The sequence below is a fragment of the Episyrphus balteatus genome, chromosome 1 (genome assembly GCF_945859705.1).
Source record: "Episyrphus balteatus chromosome 1, idEpiBalt1.1, whole genome shotgun sequence".
NCBI classification, from domain to species: Eukaryota; Metazoa; Arthropoda; class Insecta; order Diptera; family Syrphidae; genus Episyrphus; species Episyrphus balteatus.
The window spans coordinates 27,841,290-27,866,199 of NC_079134.1; the positions used below are offsets into that span (position 1 = coordinate 27,841,290).

At 28.6% G+C, this 24,910-nt stretch overlaps 2 protein-coding genes and 2 non-coding genes across 9 annotated transcripts in view; 1 reads left to right on the forward strand and 3 right to left on the reverse strand.

The window, feature by feature from the left end:
* LOC129905098 (serine-rich adhesin for platelets) overlaps positions 1–24,910 on the reverse strand; it is a 158,307-nt gene that overhangs the window by 79,794 nt on the left and 53,603 nt on the right. The gene's annotated exons all lie outside the window — the stretch shown is intronic.
* Positions 1–24,910, reverse strand: part of LOC129905103 (6-phosphofructo-2-kinase/fructose-2,6-bisphosphatase-like) — a 99,642-nt gene that overhangs the window by 2,728 nt on the left and 72,004 nt on the right. For 4 of the 6 annotated variants that reach the window (XM_055980488.1, XM_055980485.1, XM_055980491.1 and 1 more), the window contains 7 exons: positions 7,238–7,390; positions 3,903–3,982; positions 3,634–3,831; positions 3,368–3,556; positions 2,568–2,702; positions 2,415–2,507; positions 2,123–2,357 (listed from right to left, as the gene is read on the reverse strand). In XM_055980488.1, coding sequence (XP_055836463.1) covers positions 2,123–2,357; positions 2,415–2,507; positions 2,568–2,702; positions 3,368–3,556; positions 3,634–3,831; positions 3,903–3,982; positions 7,238–7,390 — 1,083 coding nt within the window. Of the gene's footprint in view, positions 1–2,122; positions 2,358–2,414; positions 2,508–2,567; positions 2,703–3,367; positions 3,557–3,633; positions 3,832–3,902; positions 3,983–7,237; positions 7,391–10,166; positions 10,534–20,750; positions 20,788–24,910 lie in introns of those variants that run through there. The other 2 variants (XM_055980487.1, XM_055980490.1) reach the window with 2 other exon arrangements.
* Positions 6,898–6,969, reverse strand: Trnac-gca (transfer RNA cysteine (anticodon GCA)). Its single transcript has one exon. It is a non-coding gene; the product is annotated as a tRNA-Cys (tRNA).
* Trnac-gca (transfer RNA cysteine (anticodon GCA)) lies at positions 7,124–7,195 on the forward strand. Its single transcript has one exon. It is a non-coding gene; the product is annotated as a tRNA-Cys (tRNA).

The window sequence follows — 24,910 nt, forward strand, 5'->3', positions numbered from 1 at the left end:
TAATTTTCAATTTTCTCAAAAACTAGAAGGCACAGAAGCATATAATTTTCAGAATTTGATTATAAATAAATTGAGGCAGTTTATTTCATTGATTTATTTCGTATTTAAATTCGCATTCTTGGTAAAAATAGTATTTAATGTGTTTTTTTTTCAACTTTTTTCCCAAATTTTGACTTTGAAGTTGATTATTTCAAGAACAATTAATTGCAATAATTTGATTTAAAAATTAGAATCAAGTGTACAATTCTGTATCTTGAAAAAGGTATCATTCATAACTGTAAGTGTTGCCATTGTTTTTTAATAATTTTTTTTTGTATTTAACATGATATTTTAGAAAATTGCCCCTCCCGCCTAAACGGGGGGAGATGGACCCCCCCTCCTGTAGTAAAAAATTATTGTATTAAACTCCTCTACAAAATACCGTTATCAATTCTTGTCGCCTAAGTTATCGTACTCTCCCTAAGATTTTTATTCCCAATTGTCCCGATTAGAAATACAAAAATATGAATAACTTTTGAAAAGGAGCAGCTAGGATTTCAATTCCAACGGATTTTGCACGTATAATCATCAACAAATACAACCCAACATGTAGTTTTTGTCGACATTTTTCTCATACCTGTCGATGCTTCCTGCCCACCGTGACAACTCTGGTTCAACAGCATCTTAATTGAAATGTATCTAAAAAGAAGAATTTAAGATGCATTTTTTAGAAAAAAAAATCAAAATCGTTAGAGCCGGTTTTTAAAACAATTTTTTTAAATGACATTTTCTATTATATTAATCGACATCTAAGCCCAAGACAAAAAAAAAATCAAATTTAGAAAATTTTAATTTCAAAAACAAAAATTCAAAACCACAAAAAAAATTATTTGTTTTTAAATTTAATTTTGACTTGCATAAATGAGAACTTATAAATCCTTGGGTATTAAAAATTTCGTTGGCACAGAATAAGTCGTTTGGGAGAAATTCAGAAATTAAAAAAAGAACGGCACTAGACAGTTAGATACCATTAATAATAAGTAGTTTCAAAACTACCGCCTGTTTTTTTTTCATAAAAATTATTTGAGCCGTTTTTGAGAAAATTAAAATTTTTCTAAAATTGGTATATGGGAAGTATCGTTATTTTTTGTTCTAAAAAATTAATTTCTGGAGCATCTCCAAAAAACGCTAGATACTAGTACCAAGTACAGTTCAGGCTGTAGCTCTCTATAATATGAATGCATATCGCAAGTAATAAAAATATGTTTTGAACTTAAAATATGTAAGAAAATTTCGATTTGTTTCAAGCCCTTAGCCTTTTATTCCAATTATGTTTCTAGATTTTGTGAAGCGTTTTTAAAATGTATATACAAAATGGGTTCACATTTACACGTCTCACTCACAAACATTCACTTTTGTCAAAACTTTTTTGTACTCGTGTGAACATGCCTTATAAATTCAAATTCTTTAAAAGGTGTTTATTGTTTATAGTTTTATCTTTTTGTATTCAAAAAAATTCTTTCTCTCCAAGTTTATTTTACCCTAAGACTAAGTAGGTACCTACGTGCGAGGTGCGACCAACTCGTGCGTTTTATTTTTTTATTTATTCTCTAATATGTACAATGTACACACATATATTGGGATTCGACTGTTGATGATTGCTTTTCTACATTAGGTATGTGCAGTGCATATTATAACAAATGCATCATTAAAAACATCTTTTCACGGAAAAAGACAACACCATCAACAGCTGTGCATTGGTAAAAAATGTTTAAAAAAAGTGACAAAGAAAATGTTTTCATTCTCTAATTTTACATTTAATTTGCATGAAAAGGCTCTCATACAGCGTTTTTCCACATTATTTTTCCTTCGGTTCAAAAATAGAATTGAATTTTCTTTATGTAGGCATCGTTATTGAGAATATAATAAAATAAAGTGGAGGGCAAGCAATGTATGAACTTGTCGCACTTAAAATAATATTCATCTAAAAATAAAACATATTCAAGTTGGTAAAATCCAAAACAAGATAAAAAAAAAATAATGGAACATTGTCATAAGCATCTTTGTGCATCACCCAAATGCATCTACTTTTCTGCAGTATATTTATATTAAAGAAAAAATGAAAAAAAATAAAAAAAATTACCTGGCTTAGTGCCATTAAAATACGCCATCACACATCTCAAAACTGCTTGATGGGAAACAACCAAAACTTGAGTTTTGGTGAGCAATCCCTGAATGACACTATCGACACGCTGCAACAAATCCAAATATGATTCGCCATGAGGGTAGCGATATTTGAATTTATCTTGATCGCGCCAAGCAAATTCTTGTGGGAATTTTTCTTGAATCTCTTCATAAGTAAGTCCTTCACAAATACCCTGAAAAATAATGAAATTACACAATTGAGCTTAAATAAATGATTTAGAAAAACTTACAGCATTAATTTCATTTAAATCGTTAACAGCAGCTCTAGGTCCAGGAATATCACGAACCGTATGAATAGTTCGGATGAATTCTGAAGTCCAAATCTGTAGAAATAGAGGAAGTAAGATTGGGATTTTCCTTCTTTTTTTAAAGAAAAAACGTACCAATTGAGGACCGGGAAGGGTCAATTGATTTTCCTTAAACAAACGAGTCAAACGTTCTGCATATTTCCAGCCACGCGATGACAAATCCGCATTGCCACCGATCCTTCCAACCACATTGTAATCAGATTCACCGTGCTGTGAATATAGAAATTTGTTACTGAAAATTAAAAATTGTGTACACTTTGCGTTTAAACAAATGAGTTCCACAGCACCTAACTATTTATTTCCGTGTAGCTACTAGTTTTGGTTTCGGGTGTGATTTACTCATTTTGAGAAGGATTTTTTTAAATTATCTAGTTTTGTATTGTGGTTTACAAGTTTCAGATATAGTTTTTAGTGTGATTTACTAGTTTCGAGTGTGATTTATGAACTTGTTTCGGGTGTGATTTACCAGTTTGAGCTTATAAATTAACTTCAACTTTTACTTGCAATTGACAATTTGTGTTATGACTTACTACAACAGTAGTTGTCTATGATTTACAATTTTGTTGTTATTTGCTGGTTTCGGGCGTGACTCATTACACTTGAGTGTGAGTCGTGAGTTTGTCCTGTGATGATTTAGCGCTTCGATTAAAATTTACCAGTTTGCTGTTGTGATTTACTAGTTTATCATGTTATTCACTTGTGACATACCAGTTTCGGGTGTGACTAAGCAGTTTTGAGTTGATTTGAGTATGATGTAATATTCTATACAAATACTATGTACAGAAACTAGATCCTCTTAAAAACTGTGGAACTCATTTATTCTTTCCCTCGAGTTGTGAAATTTTTAAATAGTTTTTCAAAATGTGTTCACTTACTCGACTAAAGTAAAAAAGTTGTTCTCTTATCACCGGATGTGAAAGAACACCCAAAATTGATGTTTGTAAGGCTCCTTGCACTCCACGTGACATCACCGAATGCAAGTAAGGATTTTCCGAATTATTGACAGTGATTAAAGGACTTTCAAGTGGAAGGCATTTTTCGAACAATGGTGTACAGTCACGAACCTTTTTTTTAAAAAAATATAATAAAACAATAAAATTAATTTAAGAAAAAAAAATAATCTAACATTTTTTTATTTTACCTTTTCGATAAATATCTTTTTCCAATCTATGCTGCGATTATTTGTTCTTTCAAAATAACGTACCATCTCTTTAATATTTGATTCGAGACTTTTATCATCACAATCGATTTCAACAATTAAATGATGGTAGATGCGGTCATTACAAAAATTGGAAACTAATTGGCGTGATTGACGACTCAAATGCATGCCATCAATAATCTGAAATTAAAAATTGTAATAAAATTGTATTTTTAACAAATATTTTTATCTTTTTGTTGTTGATAACTTACAGCAACATTATTGCCGTCGAGAAACCAATTTGAGATATCATTTAAAGTTTCTGAGGTAGCGTTTTGTTCCACTGGGAAAACTAGAAGAAAATAATAATTATTATAATTTTTTAAATAGATATCGAAATTACGTTTGCAAAGCAGTCTAATCAAGTTATTGCAGCCAAAGATGTTTTAGTAACTGCATTTTTATATTTGAATTCGTAAAATTGTTGCTTTTGATTAAATAAATTGATATTTTTTGAAGTGAATGTTAAATGTGACTTATACCACTTTGAAATGGCTAATGGATCAAATTTTGGTTGTTTTGATTTTTCCACTGTTGTTTTAGTTATGCACAAATAAATATTTATTGATTTTTTTAAATCGAGCATCGAATATTGTCAGTAATCAAAAATCTAAGTTAAAAAATAGCCCAATTTTCCAATTATGAGTGACTTCATTCCTGGTTTTCGGCAAAAAAAGTGTTTGCGACCTTGAGTTAATTTTTTTATAATTGTAACCTTAGTAGAACATATTTGTGAGTACATTTACAGAAATATTCTTTATCGAAGTTCATGAACTCATCGAAATGGAATTACAATTTTAGTACAAGTTTCAATTTTGTGTTCATGTACTTATTGTTTAAATGTATTGACTCAAATGGTAGTTGCAAATTTTCGACATTGAGAGTGAGCTCAATCAGTTACAAGGAATTGAAAAAAAAACTCCGATAGAACTTTTTTAGCTAAAATACGGCTTTCGAGACCAAAAAAATATTGCATTATAATGGTATTGGGATGATATTTACCATTCACTTTCCATTTGAAACGAAAATTCATAATGAAAAGAGTTCATAGTTAATTGTATTTTTTCATACAAAAAAAAAGTACGCATACACCACAGTGACCCAAACTTTCTACTTATCACTTTAATGACATGTCTAGGCAGATTTCGACAGAATAAAATACAAAATTGAAGACTTAAATAAATTCGGTAAGCTTTTCAATCATTTTATCATGTCAAGTTATCCTAACTTTTTTTAAGAATACCTACAATCGGAAGTATCAAATTGTTTTTTTAATTTAGTTAAAAAAGACAAAGAATTTTGTTAACTTCTAAATGGCAAATAGGCTTAACATTTTGTGAATATATTGTTTTTTTTTAAATGTCATAAATTCACTCGTCTGCGTCTATGTGTAGATTTGAAACATTAAAAAATTATAATAAAAATTACTCAAAAGTCGCTCTAGCTTAATATAAAAACAGAAATGCAAAACTACTTCTCTAATTCCTAACTATCAGTTTTGTAAAAAAAAATTTTTTTAATGCATTTGTTTTCCATTACAAATTCAAAAAAAAAATATTTATTTCAAATAAAAAAATTTGCATTGAAAAAAAAAATATTAATTGCAACAGAAAAAAACTTGCATTAAAAAAAATTGTATTGCAATTGAAAAATTTTGCAATAAAAAAAATATTTATGGCAACTAAATATATTTTGCATTAGAAAAAAATGATATTAGCCGTGTTTTATTGGTACTCAGTATTTTACTGAGTAAACATTTAACGCTGTAAACAACAACAAACAATTACTTTTATTTATTATTAATAATCTTTTATTGTTGAAGGGTCAAAAATGTTAGAAACAAATTTTCTCTGTAAACCAACAAATAAAAAATTTTTGTTTATCCTTAGCAATCATTTGTTGAGCTAAGTACTGAATAACCAATAAAACACGGCTATTGCAACTGAAAAATATTTTCCTATAAAATAAAATTTTTATTGCAAATGTTAAAATATTTTGGATTAAAAAATTCAATGCAAAGTGTGTGCATTAAATATTTTTGTTTTTAATATTCGTCGAATTTCTAACAATTTGAGCTTTTTGACAATACATTAGCTATTTCAACTAAACATTGAACAAATAGTCAAAATTGTAAGAAACTCGACGAATATTAAACAAAATATTTAATGCAAGCATTTGATTTTTTTCCCAATGCAGAAAATTTATTTTTTATATTATTATATTTTTATTTTTAATAAAAATTTAATTTTCAATGCAAATATTTTTTGAGTTGCAAAAACATTTTTTTAATGCAAAATATTTTTAGATGCAATAAATATGCTTTTTAATGCAAATACTTTTTAAGTTGCAATAAACATTTTTTGAATGCTTTTTTTCAGCTGCAATAAATATTTTTTTTAATGCAAATTTTATTTAATTGCAATAGGTAAATATTTTGTATTTCAAATGCATTTTTTTTTAATTGTTATTTTGTTCTTACAACTCTGCTCACCATCAACATTTTCAATTGTTATTGTTATTTCTAGTCGATTATTATTTTTCCAATTAATTTTGCTCTAACTATATTAACTTTATGCATATCGGAAATAGATAACAAAAACAATATATGACTTGCAAAATATGTACCTTGTACATTCTAAATGATAAAGCATAATTTCTAAAACAAACAACTTAACTTTTTGAATCAAATTATACCCAGCCTTCCCAAGTTCTCTAAATTTAGTTCAATAAAAATTAATAAAACAACGTAATTTAAGTTTACCAATCCAATAATTTGATTACACAGAATCACGCAAAGTAAACAATCCCTTTTATTGCTGTTTATAGAATAATTCTAGGAGTGGTTATGCCTGTGGTAAGGGTTTTCAAGGTCAAAAGAAAATATAAGGAAGTTTCATCAAGAAATCGATAAAAAATGTGTGTTCTTATCCGGAAGTCTTTTTTTTTTATAGATTTTCAATTTTACTTACACACAACAAAATCGTAACCTAATCACTATCAATCAAATAGAAACAAAAACATATTCTTTTAATAGGAAATGATACACTTTATTAAAATTTAAAATGCAAACAAAAACTCTCATTAACTTTTACTATCGATAAATAAGATCAAATATAATTTTTCTTATAACAAAATCGTTTCCAAAAGAACAAGTTTTTAAGAAGAAGATTTATATACATAAGAATTTGTAAAAATAATATTGAACAAAGGGGACACCCGGGTTTGAACCGGGGACCTCTCGATCTGCAGTCGAATGCTCTACCACTGAGCTATATCCCCTTTTTATTTACTCAGTGACTCAAGAACGATTTAATTTCCTTAACATTCATCTTATCTTACATTCGATTCTACTTTAAAAATATTCTTGATTAAATTCTATGAAAAAAATGTACAAGAATTTCAAGAAAGAACTTTGTCATGAGAAATATAAGGAGGGGATATAGCTCAGTGGTAGAGCATTCGACTGCAGATCGAGAGGTCCCCGGTTCAAACCCGGGTGTCCCCTAGGGATTATTTTTTTTTATTTTTTTTTTTTTTGTTAACTTACCTTTAGCCAATTCACCCTTCCAGCTAAGATGACGGGCGATTTTGTGGGCAGCAAATGATTTGCCGCGACATGGTAGTCCAACGATTGAAACGACAAGCGGTGCTCGTAATGGACATGGTGTTACGGTTTTAACAAAGTTACCGACTCCAAGGTCTGCAATTGAAAAGAGAAAAATATTTATTTAAAAAAAATTATTTTAAGTTAAAATAGATCTTTTAATGTTAATTTATATAATTTTTGGTTTTATACAACACACTTGGTGTAGAAGTAGTATTAAAGAAAAGAAATGCATCGGAAATTTGTTGGAAAAAGACGAATAAAAAGAATACCTATTTGTAAAGGGAGATTTGAAACATTAGTTTTAGGAATGTAAATGAGCCCTAAAAATATGCAACTCATTGTGAAAATTAGAAAATTAGTTTTTGTGAAGATAGGGGTGGCGTATACGCAACTTTTTTTTTTTAATTTCGATACTAGGGTATTTCAATTTGACTTTTAAATGCGAAACGATTTGAATAATAATAATTAAGGGCATACTAGACTATGGCAAAATATGAACTAGTAAATAAATATTTAAAGGGCGGTAATTTTGAATGTTCGTTTTCCATAAAATTTGCATGAGCTAAATTAGTTGGTTTTTTTTTATTTTAAACGTCATGCAGAAAATATTTTAGCATTTTACCGTAGAAAATTTAACATTTTACAAAAAGGACTCAAACATTTTTTCGTATGTTAACGATCAAATTTCAACCAACACTAAACTCAGGTGATTTTGGGTGCTTCAGCGGAGCTACCACAAAAAATGTATCCCGAATTTCATGCAAAACATTAATACAAGCCTCAAGAGATTTTGTTATGTTATTATTCTGTATACAATAACAGTAGACAATAGAACAGTCACATAAATTTTTAATAAGATTTAGGTATTTGTAGTTCTATTTTAATTTTTGCATGATTTTTACTGCCGAATAACTAAAGTGATAAGATACAACTCAATTTTGTCATTTGTAAGGAAACCGAAAATTCAAAATCCCCGCTTGTAATTTTTTTTAAAGGCTCATATTTTAGTAAACGGGCATGGATAAGCGATTTAAAGCTATTAATATCTCAACAAATTCGAGTGAAGGTCGCTTTAATTAGAAAAGAACAAATGTAAAATGGCGGATGGATTTGTTTTGAAATTTCTAATAACTGCGTGGTGATGCGCGGCTGGTTGTCAAAATTTGAATTAAAAGTAAATTAATGACCTCAGTGCTGCCAAGTTGTCAGAACTGTCAAATAGTTTTTTATATGTATATCCACTATGAGTGCTTGAAAAATACTAACACAAAGCTAAGATTACATGCTGAAGAAATCAGTCAACGTTTTGACTCTCTGACGTCACCAAAAACAATATTTTTTGTATTTTTCAACGCAATGTCAATTTCAAAACCCAAACAAAAAAAATGTCAGTGCGAGTTGCATCGTACCCGTAAACGCGTTGGCAGCTTTTGTCATGGACGCTCACCAGAGATGAGTATTTACTTCATATGTAGCAGATCTACTTCATTAATTTATTTTGATGTATCTGCTACGTAGCAACCTATTTCTACTTCGTTTGACAAATTTTTTCTAACGAACAAAATTTCATTTAAGGTGTGTCGTCTTGTTACATTTTTTGTTAAAAAAATGCATTGTTAGTGCTCTTTATTTTTAAATTGGCTCACTAGGCACTGCAAGAATTTCACTTTCATATACATCCAAATCAAAGACCCATCCAAGATATCAATTATTTTATGTAACCGCCCAGATCCCCATAATGGCTCTGGGTCCGGTCATGCATTTTGCATAAAATAAATCAGACATCGGCTTTTAAAAAACAATCTTAGGTTATTATATGGCAGATGGCACATCTTTGCTCATGGAACTAAGACCAAGTCAATGAAAATAATTTTTTTTTAAATATATTTATTTTTGGGCATTCTCCTTTGTTTTATATGTATATTTTTTTTTTTTTCATTATCTGCTACATATTTTCCAAATCTACTTCGTTTTTTTGGGCAATATGTTTCACTTTTCGGGCTTAGCATTCTCATCCCTGACGCTCACACGAAATGACACTTTTGGGAAAGATTTTGACGTTACTTTTACGTTACAGAGCCAACACGTTTACCGATTACGTTGACCAGGTAAGTCTAACTTAATACAAAACTTACAAACTGGCTTATCTGGTTCACACTAGTGAGCCGCCTTTGCGGTTCGCCGAATATTCAATTTAGTTTAAAATTTTAATTAAAAGATTCTACAACTTTTAACCTCTCTAAGTTGTATACTAAATTAATGGAAAATTTTGAAAACTTGAAAATTCTATGAAAATATTTGTAAAACGAAACTAGTTATGAAATAAGTCAATTAACTGTAATAATCTAAGTTTTTTGTTATTTGTTTACTTCTCTCTAATTTATTTAATCTCTTATCAATTTCATAACATCAACTTATATTTAACATTTCCCACATGCATATAAATGTTATCGTTTTGAACCTAATTTGCAAGCCAGATGTAAAAGATCACAATGTTATGTTAAATTCTAAATTATATTGTTAAAAGTATATAGCCTTGAAATTAAATTGAAAATTAAAACATTTTAATAATAATATAAAATTTAAAAATCATAACTCTAAAAGTTAATATTCATTATGTAAAAATATCTGTAAGTTGAATAAAGATGTGATAACACCTTTATCCATAGTAAATATAAAGCCCCACCGCCAACAGAAAACCAGAACCTTCCAAACAAAACAACTACCATAACCATAACGACATCAATACCCTTCAGATGTCCTTTGTTTACTTCCCTATTTGTAGCTTGCTTTTGATTGCACGTACTACATTTTTATTTCTCCTCCCCCAAATCCCTACGGGATACATTTCTCTTGTAATATTATTTACCAATTCCTTCACTGTTGTTGACTTCATCCTCTTCGACTGCTTCAGTCAACTTCTCATCATTTATAGGCGGTGAAATAATCTCTTCACATGTTTTTTCACTTTCTGATGACATTTTCACACAGAAAATCACTCTCTCTTTCTTCTCTCTCTCTCAAATATAAATAAAACAAACTAAAAACTTAACAATAAATTATTGACCAAAACTCCATAAACATTTGTTTGTCAATAAAAATTCTTAAAACCCCCATCAATTTTATGTTAAAAAACACTTAAAAATATTTTGAGTTATTTTTTCTCAAAAAACACACTGACTTGCGTCTTATTACAACGACCCGGAATAAGTCAATGTGATGGTGGAGAAAATGCACGCTACTTGACACTTGCGAACTTTTATTATTTGTCTATTAGAGCTGTGTCAATCGTGATTGATTCGGTCTTTTTGACCCGTTCACCGAAAATTCTGAGTGATTGCAATCACTATAAACCAAATCAATCAATCCTTATATCAATCTCGTTCATAAAATAAGAAAGTACGAAGTAGAAAAGTACGTTTCGTTCATCCAAATCGTTTACAATCAAAAACCACGAAGTGGAAAAGAACGTTTCGTTCATCCAAATCGTTCACAATCAAAAATCATCTAAAAAATCTCTCAGAACTCGGATTTCGTTCATACCATTCATTCTCAATCATCATTTCGATTCAATGCATACAACTGATACAAGTTTATATAATCAGGTTCAGAGTTTGAATTGAATCGGATTCAATTGGGAATTTCTATCGAATATCTGCCCTTGACTTCTTTTTATTTTTGATGTATCTATTTCGACGTTTTGAACTTGGCGGAGACATAGGGCCTAACTAATAATCAAATTTACCATTAAAATTTTCCAAAAATATATTTTCAAAAAAAAAGCGGAGATAATTAGATTTAAAAAAAACTCTCATAGAAAATATAAACGAAAAATTGTTTTATATGGTTGCATTGAAATGTTAATATTTCAGGTTATACGCGATTTCTTGTTTCTTCTCTCATTTGTCAGAACGAAATGAGTGAAAAAGGAATGGTTGCGATTAAATGAACCAAAGAACGATTGATAGAAAAGACCGAATCTTTGGTGAAATCAATCTTTGAACGATTCGATCTTTTGAAATGAACGATTTGCCCAGCTCTATTGTCTATGTGTTCTGTGTTCTCTTCTGTCAAAAATTATCGCCATTGTGAATAACCCATGATTTTCCAAATTTTCCCCAACCAACAAAAAAAGCGTTTGTTTGTTTTTCTTTGTTTTGATTTAGATTTTCTCACATCATTTCTACCAAATTTTTATTAAAGAAAAGTTCCAATATCACACTGGTGATAACTGATTTATTTTTGGCAACCTTAAGTGACGGTAATTTCGTGCTATAAAAGCGCGGCAGCAGGTAGAACTAAAAATAAAGTAAGCTTTTAGGAATTAACGCACCTTACAAGCAAGCAATAGCAACCAAGGAAACGAAAGTTCAACAAAAACAGAACAATTATAATTATTGACAAACGTAAAGCCAAGAGCACTGGCCTCTTTCTCCTCCTCAAAAAAAAAAAAAAAACTCAAAACGTCAAAGCTAATGAATGAATGAAAGGGAAATTGACGTGACATGCAATGAAAATAACATGACATTTATATTTTTGTTTACTTTATAGGAGCTATTTGTGGCTTTTGGGGCGGTAAAAGACTATGAACTTTTCATTTCGTTTGCGAAATTGAAGCTAAAAAGAAAAATCACTAAATGAATAAAAATGTCTTAAAGAGCCTGCGCTAGAATTATAAGTTGTTTTGTTGTTTTTCTTTTTTGATTATTCTGAAATACAGCGGGAAAAGCTTTTTAGTTTGTTTTGAAAATAGATATAATTAGTTTGAGAATGTTATTTTTATTAAGTTAAGTTAAATTGAATTAAGAAATAGTAAACACTTTTCAGTAAGCAAAAAAATAATGTAGTAGTATACTTTTAGGTGTTTTTTGAGAAAGTTAACTCTTAAGGTGTGTGCAAAAGTTTTCCATAGTTTTGTGGTTTCATTGTACAGAAATAAACAACTCTAATAAGAATACTGTGAACTACTACATTGCATATCTGTGTACGAGTAGAAATGTGAGTGAAAACAAAAAAAACAAACAAATGATTTCCTTTGGTTATTGACTGATACATGGATATGGATACGATATTACTTTAGTTGAAGATTTCAAAATGTATAAATTTGTATAGAAAGAGTCACTTAAGTTTCCGATGTGAGGCACTTAAGTGGGACTTTCTTAACTATGAACTTTAAGTGTGTTTTAGTGTTCAGATAACTCAAATCTCTGATTTGATAGTACCACTTATGTTTCCTATATAGACCACTTAAGTGCCACTTAAGTGGAACTGACAAAGAGATCCAGGTTTCTCGCCAAAGTTTAAATAACTTGGGTTAAATTTATAAACTTAGCTTTTATGCAACACAACACTTAACGTTAAAAAAAATTATTAATAAAAGTGTAATTTCTGTATTATATGGACATGGACACATTAGGGGTATTCATTATTCATGCAACGTTGTAAACTCTTAGTAAAACTGGTAAAATGGTAAATATGGTAATCAAACAGGTCTACCATATACAATTTCGACACATTTACCACTTTACCAGGTTTACCACTGTTTCATGAATACCCCTATTGTCTTCTTATTTAAAATCATTTACCGGTGCTCAGATTTCGAATTAAACGTCAGTGTTAGAAACTGGCGCCATATTGTTTTGAAATTTTAACACAAATGACAGCAAATCGGTTTTGCATTTTTCACTTGTTTTTGTTATCTCTGTTCTGCAGCCATTTTTATGGATACGATTACACGGTCATGGTCAACGTCAAAATTTTTTACAAGGGTGTCAAGTCAAGTCATGTGATTGTTAAATCGTTAAAACAAAATAATCTCAATGTATTGACTTGTACGCTGACACACAGTTTTGGGTTTTGACAATGACGCTACATTGACAGAAGGAAGATATTTTAGGTGACGTCTGGGAGTCACCGCGTTGACCGATTTCCGATATAAGATATCGAAAGAAATACAGTCAAACTTCTTTATAACGAACCTTCAAGGGAACAAAAAATTGCTTCGTTATAAAGAAGTTTTATAAAAAATTCGTTATATAGAAAATTTATTTTTTAATACTGCATGTGTTCTTTTAAAATAATATGGTACAAAAAAGAACTCATCTTAAGGAAATTTATTCATTTATATTTTTTAGTTAAAACATATCAACTTTGAAATTGAACATGCACATGAATCATAACTTTAAAATTTTTAGTTAATTCTTTAACATTGTTGATAGTGTACTAAACGACACATCAAATTTTTCAGCCACATACTTTTCTTTGCTCTACTTTTAATTTTATCAATATTCTCTCATAGCGAAATAGCCTTGTGATTGGCTAACTTAAAATGTAAACTCAAACGAACGATTCACCTGTCTATATGCGTACAATTTCTAAAACACATGTACCCTTTTTCATGCATCCAAACATACATACATACAATAACTTTAAGAAAATTCTTGCCAAAACGGGGAGTTCCCTTTTAAAACTCGGTATACAAATCTAGTGAGCTTTTTTTTCAAATTTGAAAATTGGCATTTCGTTATAAAGAAACGAATCTGCTCTTGGGTCAAAAAAAATTAGTTCTTTATAAAGAGAATTTCGTTATAGGGAACTTCGTTATAAAGAAACTAATTAGTATGGAATGTTTTTTATGGGGAAGGGGAACGAAATGAAATTCGCTATAGAGAAAATTACGTTATAAAGAAGTTTGACTGTATTCAAATTGGTGGTGTGCAGAAATAAAATTGCTAAAAACATAAAAAATTTAATGAAAATTTGAAGAATATGTTAGGTATTATTTTGAGCTTGCTCACAAAATAATTAATTTCGAAATAATTTTTTTTTCACAATAGAATATTTGAAGTGTTGGACTTGAAAAAATTGGATTCATGTGAGAAACTTGTCCCCACAAAATTATTTTGCTCTCTTTCAAAATGAGATTGAGCTCTCAGAGATATTTTCTTTGCGGGACGCGCCTAATATCAACTAGGGATTGGTTAAGTTGAAGTATGCTAACGCTAGTCAAAATGTTAAGTTAATGTCAAATCTCACATAAGAGTTTGTTTTGACGTATGTTTACTATACGCACTTTATATTGGAACTTGCTCGCAGGTTTGATTTCTTGCTTCTCTATTTATTTCTCTAATTGCTTCTCAACTAGCTGAGAAATAATAAAGGTTTATGATTACCCGATTGGTTTATTATATTATCAATTATGAGATCATTTTATTAAGTGGTGCTCTTTAAAAAACGTGTGTAGTAAAGTAAACCATTTTAAGAACTTTCATGAATAATCTTTTTATTGAAAGTTTAGTGAAGATATTCCAATTTGGAATCTCATTTTAATGTGAATTTTTCACACTTTTAAATGCTTTAAACCTCTCAATTTCTTAACAAGTAGTGATTTCCACTATATCTTTTTTTTGTTTTTTTCTTTTCAATAAAAGTAATTTAAAATAAAGAAATAAATAATGAAAAAATTTTATGACAAAAAATAGAAAAAATCATTAATGAAAAATGTATGGTGCCTCGGGTGAATGTGAAGGGGAAAGTTGTGCACTGTGAAGTAGTATTTTCAAGTTCAATTCATTTTTCAATAAATTTATGCGTGCATCTTTATACTATAGCAGCACAAATAAATTTCATATCATTAGATAGCCATATAATGCTTCTATAGGTACCTACTCCCATTCAATTCAAAAGTTGCATTCACATGTTAAGTCCAGGTGGTGGTGAGCTTGTATGTTGTTTGACAAAAACGAAACGCGACCAAAAGCAAACTCGACTTGTGTGGGCAAAAGTAGTGTGTCTAACCGCGCGTCGAACCCCTTCGCCAGCCGATCGTGACCATGTCTCTTTAACTTGCCGCAAGATAATATAATTTCAGCATCAATTTTTTTTTCTTTCTAAATATAAAATCATCATCATTATTTTCGATTAAAATTACCTAGAAATTCAATGGCAAAATAGAATTCTAAAAAAATGTAACAATTCAAAAGGAAAAAAAAAACAAAAGTAATTTTCTTCGGACCTAAATAAATTGATAATGATCTGCGGTCTTTTTTTTTGTCTTACTTTAAGCAAGCTGAAAGTAAAAGCATGCTCTCTGTATATATGTATTTAAATCTTTGATTTTACAACACTCTACAAAATTATTTAGCCTAAGGTGATGATGATTCCAGAGCTTAGGCCAAGCGTATATTGGAAACCTATAATAGATAGTTTGCTACAAGAAAATAGAGATAATGAAAAATAATTACAATCTTTTTAATCTAGCTGGCTGGCAAGACATAGAGAAATTTAAGGCACTCTTAGAATAGAAGGTAAGTTTTATTTATTTGTAACATTAGAAGATAACCTGATTTAGATATATGGACTTTGAAAAGCTAGTCGATGTTTTGAACTGAAATCTTTATCTATACTGCCTTATATTGCCCAGATAGACACGCTTGAGAAGATCATTTTCATTATTAAGGTTAAAAATGAAGGTGAAGTTTGACAATTCTTACACGAAGGTTTAAGAGAACTTAATTTATTATATTTCATTTACTCTCTATCAGAGATTTGTTGTCCCACTTTTAAAACAAAAAAATGTTTAAATGCTCTAAGATCTCTTTTAGTGGGACGCGCTTAATGCAAATGAAACTATCTGTCAAAAGTGAAGCCTTATGGAAACGAAACTGGCATCACTGTGCGGCCGCACATGCACATTTTATTTTTTGGCGTTGGGGTATGAAAATTTACTTTTTGAAATGAAATGTCAAAGGGATTGACTAGAAGCACCATCTCAAACTCATAATAGCAAAACAGTTTTGTTATAGTATAAACTTACTAAGTGGTTTTCTGTGATTGAGAATATAAATTCAATTGCTTTAACTTTAGGTATTACTGACATTTCATTTTAAAAAGAGATAACAAAATCTAATCTATATTATTCATGTATTCATGCAACCGTGTAAACTCTGGGAAAACCTGGTAAAATGGTAAATGTGGTAAGCAAACTTTTTATTACGTTTACCAGATTTACCCAGAGTTTACACCGCTTCATGAAAACCCCTAATGAACACTATTATGGTTCTGTTCGTTTACTTTATTGGTAAAAGAGAATAAGCTTTTTATAAAGTTTAGTAATTATATTAATTTATTTATTCTAATTTAATTAATTTAATTTATTCTAAGCTCCAATTAAAGAAGGGATATTGCAGAAACTAACTAACAAATAAATCCAAACCGGGATTGTGCATAATAAATATTCATATTTTTCATTTCTTTTTTTTTCTATTTTTGAAAAAGTGAATTTATAATATTTTGTTTTAAATTTCACCAAATTTCAAATTTATCTCTCCCAAAACATTCTTATTAATTTAAAATTCATGTAACATTTCCTCGTTATAATAAAAAACAAAGAATTATTATACATACCTACTTCCGAAAAAATAGAATTCAAAAAATCACCTTCATCTGATATAGCCTGCTGACCTACCTACACAAAATCTCATCCATCTTAAATGTTCAGCTATAATTATTTCCTCGTTTCTCTTTAAACAAAGATGTTTAAGTAAAGCAAACCAAAAAAGTAAAAAATATAACAGCAGCTGTCACTAGTGTATTCTCACATGACAGCCGCCAAACTAATTAGAGAAGTTTATTTGTACACACATTGGCGATCAGATAAGATTTTATTACTTCTAGAATTACACTCTTTTGGGAGTTTTATTTTTTTCTTTTTTTTTTCAGAAGAACCACCTCATTTTATTTCCTTTCACATACAAAAAAATATTGACCTCAAATTGTTCACTTTTTTTTTATCTAAAGAAGTAAAAATAAATGTTTGCCAGACAAAAGTGAATTTTAAATAAACGTGCCAATCTATATCTGAGTTAAAGATAAGAGCACGTTTCACAGCGGGATTACGGGATTAGAATTAATATTTTATTTTTTTTTGTCTTTTTGAATTGATAAGCAGCTCTGCAGTTCTTTTCTATAGTAAAACAAATATAAATTTGTTACACAGCTTCATGGCAGCAACAATTAATAATTGTTATTTGGCATTACTCATAATGACAGTACTTGTCACTTTTCAAAAAGATTTTGATTTGCATAGAATCAAGCAGAGCCCATTTCAACTCAGTCTAGGTTTACAACAGTGTTGAAGCGTAATTAAAATTCGCTTCAACGATTTATGAAATCATTTGAGATTGGTATAGTTTAAATGCGCTATGGTGGTCAAAATTTGTACTGAGTTGCTAAGGCTACTCAATTTTTAAATTCATTTGAATAGAATTTAAGCTTATTTCGGCAAAGGTCATAGATCAGGATATTATAATCGCTGAATGACAAGTAGCCATCAAAGGTACCTACACTCAATGTCAACGTAAAGACTTTTATCTTTGTTTATCTTTTTCAAAGCTTACTTTTTTTTCTGAAAATCCCATGAGACGACCTCGAATGTCGTCTCCAAAATGAAAATTTAATTTAAATTGAACAAATTTTCACGCCTTTCGTGTCCGGCAAGATTAAGAATTGAAATCTGAAAAGCTGTGTGAGAAATCTACGGTTTTTTTTTGTCTTTTTTTTTTTCTTCTTGTTTTGTAAATTCAATTCAAACTCATTTGGAGCGTAATTTGAAATAATTTAGTGTGAATTTTTGTTTTTTTTTTTTTGATTTTTTTCTAGATTGTTTATTGTAGATTTAAAATTTGAACATAACTTTTTATATGTTTTTTTGATAGATACAAATTATATGATTGCGTGGGGCGGGTATGATTATAATGTGAGATGTATATTTAATTACAATAACACTGATTTTTTTTTTCTGTTGATAGTTTTGGGTTGTTGTGAAACTTGAGGGACAGGGACCATTTTTAATGATTTCTGATTAGGAATTATAATTTCTTTGGGTTATAATGACCTTTTTTTTTACGTTTGGCTTATTGGGCCAAGGTGAAGACGTATGGCGTATACGTACTTTTTTTTTGTTTAATTTTTCTTTACAGTTTTTATGGCTTTTATGTGTGAAATTACGCCCAAGTAAGTTTAATAGCATAAATAAAGACTCCAAGTGTGTGACCGGAATTGAAAATTAGGGAAAAAATTGAAACTGAATGAACATTTCAAATTGTAGATACGAGTAAGTAAGTTTTATATACCGATTAAGCACTCACAATTGACTTAAGCTCTTACCAGGCAGGGCCATAGGAAATAAAAATGTTTAACAAACATGACAAAAGAAATTAAAAGTCATAATAAATGAGTAAAGGCAGATTTTTTGTTCTTGAGTGTGTAACATGAAAGATCGCTTCTGATAACACCTCTATTTCGGGATCATTAAATTGTGTTTGGTTTTCAATTTCAGAAAGAAAAATTTTACCTGAACCAAAGTTTCGGATAGTAAAAAGAATTGAGTAACTTATCAGCTTTGGCAAAAATATTAGATAAAAGTATACTTATTATTATTTGACAAAAAGTAAAAAAAAATTGTCACATATATGCAACTTGCAAACAAAGTCGAAAATGCGATCCAATTTTGATTTATAAATATTCGAAAATCCCGTTATAGGTACCTATTATGATAGTTTAACATATGTATTAAAGTTTTATTGGTGGTCTTAACTATTGAAAAAGTTGAGATGAGACTTTTTGTAGGGAATGCGTTCACAAACTGATTTGTTTCGACTTTTAATTTTGGTAAAATGGTAAAAACATTTCATATCAATTTTTAATCATTTTTGCCGTTAAAGGAGTTTATTGTGAAAACATATTTTTTTAACACTATAGCTTTTTAAAGTTGATAGCAGTTGATAGCAGTTAAAAATTACAAAAAGTACACAAAACGAAATGTTTATTTAATCAATTTATACATTAAGGGCCAATTTTTCAATAGTCAGATAAACCTCAGATAGAGATTATTCCGAGGAATAAAATTTTTTATATTGAAATTTATTCTTCTGATAGTCTAACTCACGATTGAAAAATCGGGGCTAAGGCAACTTATTTGTCACGTAACGGAAACTTATTTTCTTCGAAAGGAATATTTCAAGACGTTGCTTCATATAATTGGAAGAAATTAGCGGCCAATTTTTTTCACCAATAAAAAATATTAGCCTATTTGCAAGCGTTTTAGATCTTTTTACAGCAACAAAATTAGATTCTTTTCTAGTAAAAGTGATTAGTGTGAAAAAATTCTTCGAAAAATTAAACACTACCAAGAGTTAAATGGTAAAAACAAATTCTGTACATAAAATTTCGAACAACCTTTATTTAAAAGATATAGAAAATATTAGTTTTTAGTCTTTTTATCAAAATATTTAAAAAAATTATAAGAAACTTTTAAAATATAAATCAAGAGTAGAATGAAAAAAATTGGCAAAAAATAAGCCTCAATGCCTTAGCTAATAAAATTATGCCTAAAAGGCATTATTATGCCTCAGTTGGCATCGCTGACCGAACCTTACAAGCAAATTGTTTGTTTGTTTTGTACCTGAATGTTAAACTTGTCATGTTTAAAAATATATTAATAACAATAACAGTTTAAAAATATATCAATAACAATAAGAGTTTACAAATATACATTACATTTATTCATATGTATATTTTAATACAATTTCTAGGTAAAATAGTACAATCTCCAATGAGGTAATCAAATTATGTATTTTTAATATAGTATTATTTTTGTCCGTTTGGGGATTTTGTCCATTGACCCCCTTTATCCAAGGAACTTTTTTTTTTGACAAATTTCACATTTTTGTCGATTAAGTATATGTACCTACCCAAACATACTTTTTATCAAAATTAGAGTTCATTTTATAATTTTTGTTAATCTGGATTTACATACTGTCATTTTTGGCAGAAATTAATAAAACCGATATTAATCATGTTTACAAATAATATGGATATTAATTATTTAAAAAATGTAGGAAAATTGTACCTACATATGTATGAATATGTGGCATGACAAGAATTGAAATAGGGTTACCACTTACCACATACAAAATATCTATTTTAAAAGTGGAAATCCTATCTTTTTTTTTTCATTTACCATCTCATCATAATTGCATGGGAGTTAAATTTTAATTTTTTTATATATTTCATCATCAAACAATAGTAACCACCATGTTATTCTAAGGTTTGAGTAACTTGAACATAAAATTCTACACAAGCCTTTGAATATAATAATACAAAAAAAAAAAATATAACCAGTCTTTCGCGACAAAGACAAACCACACACGTTTTTATTCAATTATTATATAATACATAATCCACAAAACAAAAAAAATCAAATAAAAACAACTTTTAAATATAAACTGCCTAATTAAAAAAAAAAAACATCAATATTTATAAGTAACTTAAAGTGTTAAAAAAAAATCATTTTAATAATAGAACTGTTAAAAACTATAATTTTTAATGCAATAAAATTAACATAATTCATATAAATTAAAATTGATCTAGACCACTTTAAAAGAGAGTTTACCTGTTTCTATATAATGTTGCATTATTTTTTTTTAATTTAAAATTTTCTATTGTGTTATAATATTATGCCTTTAAACTTATAGTTCCTTACCACCTTTCGTGAGGTCAATTTTAGGTCAAAATTCACAATTAAATTCAATCACTAACATGTGGATTAAAATCAAATAGATATTTGCACATTTTAAACTAATTGAATATCAAAACACATACTTATTTTGGTTTTCACTTTTTTTTTTATTTTTTTTGTTTTTGCCAATTGACCTTTTTGCATTTAAAACGAAATTTGAGACTAATTTTTTTTTTCTTCATAGAAACAAAAAAAAAAAACAAAATCAAAATAAAACCCAAACCCCACGAAAGGTGTAAGCTCAACTGAAAACAAAAATTTGTTCAGAGAGCCGCCAAAAAAACATTTCAAAAGGGATCCAAAAAAATAAAACAAAATCTAACAACGAAAAAAAAAACCCGATCACAAGTTTAAAGCTTCAAGTTTGAATATCCACTCAAACTAAATTGAGTGAAACTGCAATATGACATGTGCATAGCATTTAAGTCCCAAAAGATCTATCAAAGGTGTGTGGATAGATACAATTTGAAATACTGAAAATAGGTACAAAGAAAAAAATAAAATAGATCTCTCGAGACCGAAAAGAGACCTTCTAGGCCGTGCAAAAAAAAAAAACTTAACTACAAAATACAAATCCAACCGCCAAAGTCGTCTCGAAGATGAAGCAAAACGTAAAATTTCAAACTACCTATAAAGAAGCATTTGATTGAAATACAAAAACAGAAAAAAAAAAAATTCACTCGACACACGTTTTTCGTGAGTTTATGCTTTGTTTGTGTATCTGAAAGATACTCTTTACTCTATACACAGTCTACTCCATAATATCCATAGGCTTTAACTCAGCTGCGCTTTAAGCCAAACTTACGACTTCAGACAGAGTCAAGACAGTCTCGTTGACGGTCGCATTTGGTTCGAGTTCTTCTTCTTCTTCTTCGAGATTTGTGCCCCTTGAAATACTCTTCTCAAAATCTATCTTATAGATACACATATACGCGAGTTCAATTCGTTCATATCTGCTATAAAAATTTTAAAAAGTGTGGATACATTTTTTTTCTTTCTATGCAATTTTTCTTCTTTTAAATTTGCATATACAGTTTGCATTTGTTCGAATCTTTATACTAAACCCTCGTTACGCCAGTGTCATTATACCTACGCGAGTAAATCTCATATTTCAATTAAGTTCATCAATTTTTATTTGCATAAAATATTAATTTAAAGTGATAAAAATCATTTTTTATAAAAAAAAAAATATTATAAATTCAAGTGGAAAATTTTAGTGAGAAAAGTCGTGAGTTGTGTTGTGGGAAATATTTAAATTATAATCTTCGTTTTTCATTTTTTTAATTAAAGGTAAAGATATTTTTATTTAAATTTTTTATTTAATTAATTTCTTTTTTTTTAAATTTATCTGATAAATGATATCTATCTCTTTTGTATATTTCGATTTATAAACAAATAAGAAAAAAAAAAATCGATTGAAGGTGAAAGTGAAATGAAGGAGCGAAAAACTATTTGACGCCGTGCGTCGATATAAGTTTTTTCCACGATCTCTGTTTTCAATAGATTCACAAAAGCGATGAGTTATTTTTTTTGTATCTTTCACCTGAATTATAGAGATCTATCTTTTCTAACACAAATCATCTGTACCGGTTTGTTTGGTTTTTTTTTAGCAGATATTTTTTGTTTTTTATTTATTTGAAAATAAAAGTAAGTCCTCCTCAGATGCACAAAGAGTGATCTTAATAAAAATAAAATAAAAAAATATTTTTAAATTACTTAATGCTGTTTGTGATGCGGTTTTTTTTTTTGTTTGCTTTGTCTTAAGTTCGATTGAATCGAGTTTAAGATAAATTAATTTCAAGAACAAATACTGTGTTTGGTATATAAATTTAAGTGGGTATTGAGGAATAATTAGAACTCAGTTTGAACTCATTGTGAGATCTAGATATTAATTTGAGAAGAAATTTGAGTTGATCTTGAAAATTTGTTATTGAACAAATTTGAACAAAAAAAATTTTGTAACTGATTTTGAGATATGTATTTAATTGGAATTGTTTTAATTTATTTCGTACATAGATATGCAATTAAATGGAAAACAATTATACTATTTTATTGTTATTTTAATGTGTTTATAGTCATGGTATTTGAGGGAAATGATTAAGTGGAATTATAAAATTATAAATTAAGTTATTCATTGGAATATAGGCGGAAATCTACACAATGTACATAGATTCGGTGCTTATAGGGAAAAAAGTTTTTTTTTTTCTAATTGAGTTAATGAGATACCGACTAGGGAATTTGTTGTCAGTCACAATTGATCCCGGGATTGTCAGTTTTTATTCTGGAATTAAGGGATTTAAGGTCAAATTTTATTTGATAATCCGTGATACTCCTTTTATATGCCATTTCTAAGAGATTCTATAATAATTGTGATGATTCGATATTTAAAAATTTGTTTTCTTTGATCGCTGCCAGGAGTTGCATCAAAATTCGACGTAAAGTTTACCTATACAAAATTATGATCACAATGTCAATGTCAGTACCGCGATATTCCTATCCTACTTTTGTTTTTTTTTTATAAGTCAAGTCTTTTTGTTAGAGACTTCTTTTATACCTTACTACGGCTAATTTTTTTTAAATTTTGTAGTCAAAAACAAAAAATCAATTTTATGCACCCAAAGATTCGGAAAAATATTGTGTTTCTTTGATTTAGACTCTGATGAGTGTGTTAAATTTTTATTCCTGTTTACTTGCACCCATTTTTAACGTAGCTTTGTCCACATTTTTTTTTGATTTTGTTAATTTTTTTTTCTATTCGAATTTCTTTCCGCAAACTATAACAATGTACCTACTGAAAGAAATTTTTCTGCAACATCTTTTTTGCCCTTTGACATCTTTCCATATCTAAATTCATGTAAAAAATATGGTACCAAAACAGAAAGTTTGTTTTCGCAATTAAATCATAGATTTTTTTTTTTAAACGGTTCTAACAATTTTGATTAAAATTTGTCTGTATAATGTAAGAAACAAGATACAACTTTTGAAAAAAAAAAAAAAATAGTTTTTGGAATGTTATAAACGGTAGATACCTCGTATTTTTGTTTTTTGAAAATCTCGTAAATAATTAAGCCGATTTCAATTAATTTTTGTACAGAATCGACAATGTCGCATACAGAATTTTATATACAAAAGCAAATACACTTAAAATAAGTGTTTAAAACATTTTCAAAAAATAAATTTTTGGATTAAAAAAAAAAACTTAATCAATTTTTTGAAAATGGGTTAATGGATTTCTTCAAAATTTTGTTTATAAGTTTTTAATAATATTTTCTTCAAAATGACAATCCACCTTTTTTTTTGAGAAATGTTAAAAAATTTGTGTGTGCATACTCGTATACAATTTTTTTTTTTTACAACGCAACGGATCAAAAATTGTAAAGTTATGCCCTACTTTCAAAAAAAAAAGAAATTGGATTTATGTCCTTTTAAAGTCGAACCTCACTTTTATTTTTCGCTCTAACATTTTCATTTCGAGGTTTTGAATCAATAATATGATATTTGAAGGATTAAGAATTTATCTTTGAATTTTGAAAATACAACTACATTTTTTTATTATTCTTGTAACCATATGATTTTTTATTACCATAACTTTGTAAATGGTATAGGTAACCATGCAAAAGCATTGTTTTTTTTTTTAATTTTAAAATCGACATGAATCATTGTGCAACAAATCAATATTTTATTGGTATACAATTGTTTTTTTTTAATGTTAAGGTTATATTGGTTACACGAAATGATGCATGCAATAAATTTTACCAATAAACGATTATCGTAAAGTATTATCGCCAATTTATCGATAACGAGTTATTTTAACAATTGTCGTTATTTGTTATATCGCTCCTGGATTTCAAAAAGTAAATAACATTATTCATTGTAGCTAAAAATTTGACCTGATTAAGAGTTACTTTTTACAAGTTCTAAAAAAAAAAACAAACAAAAGTTATTCGTTTCGGAAGCTTAGGTAAGTGTTTGCCATGTTTAAACAACAAACAAAAAAACAAGAAGTCAAGTCAGAATAGACATCGGTTTTGTTT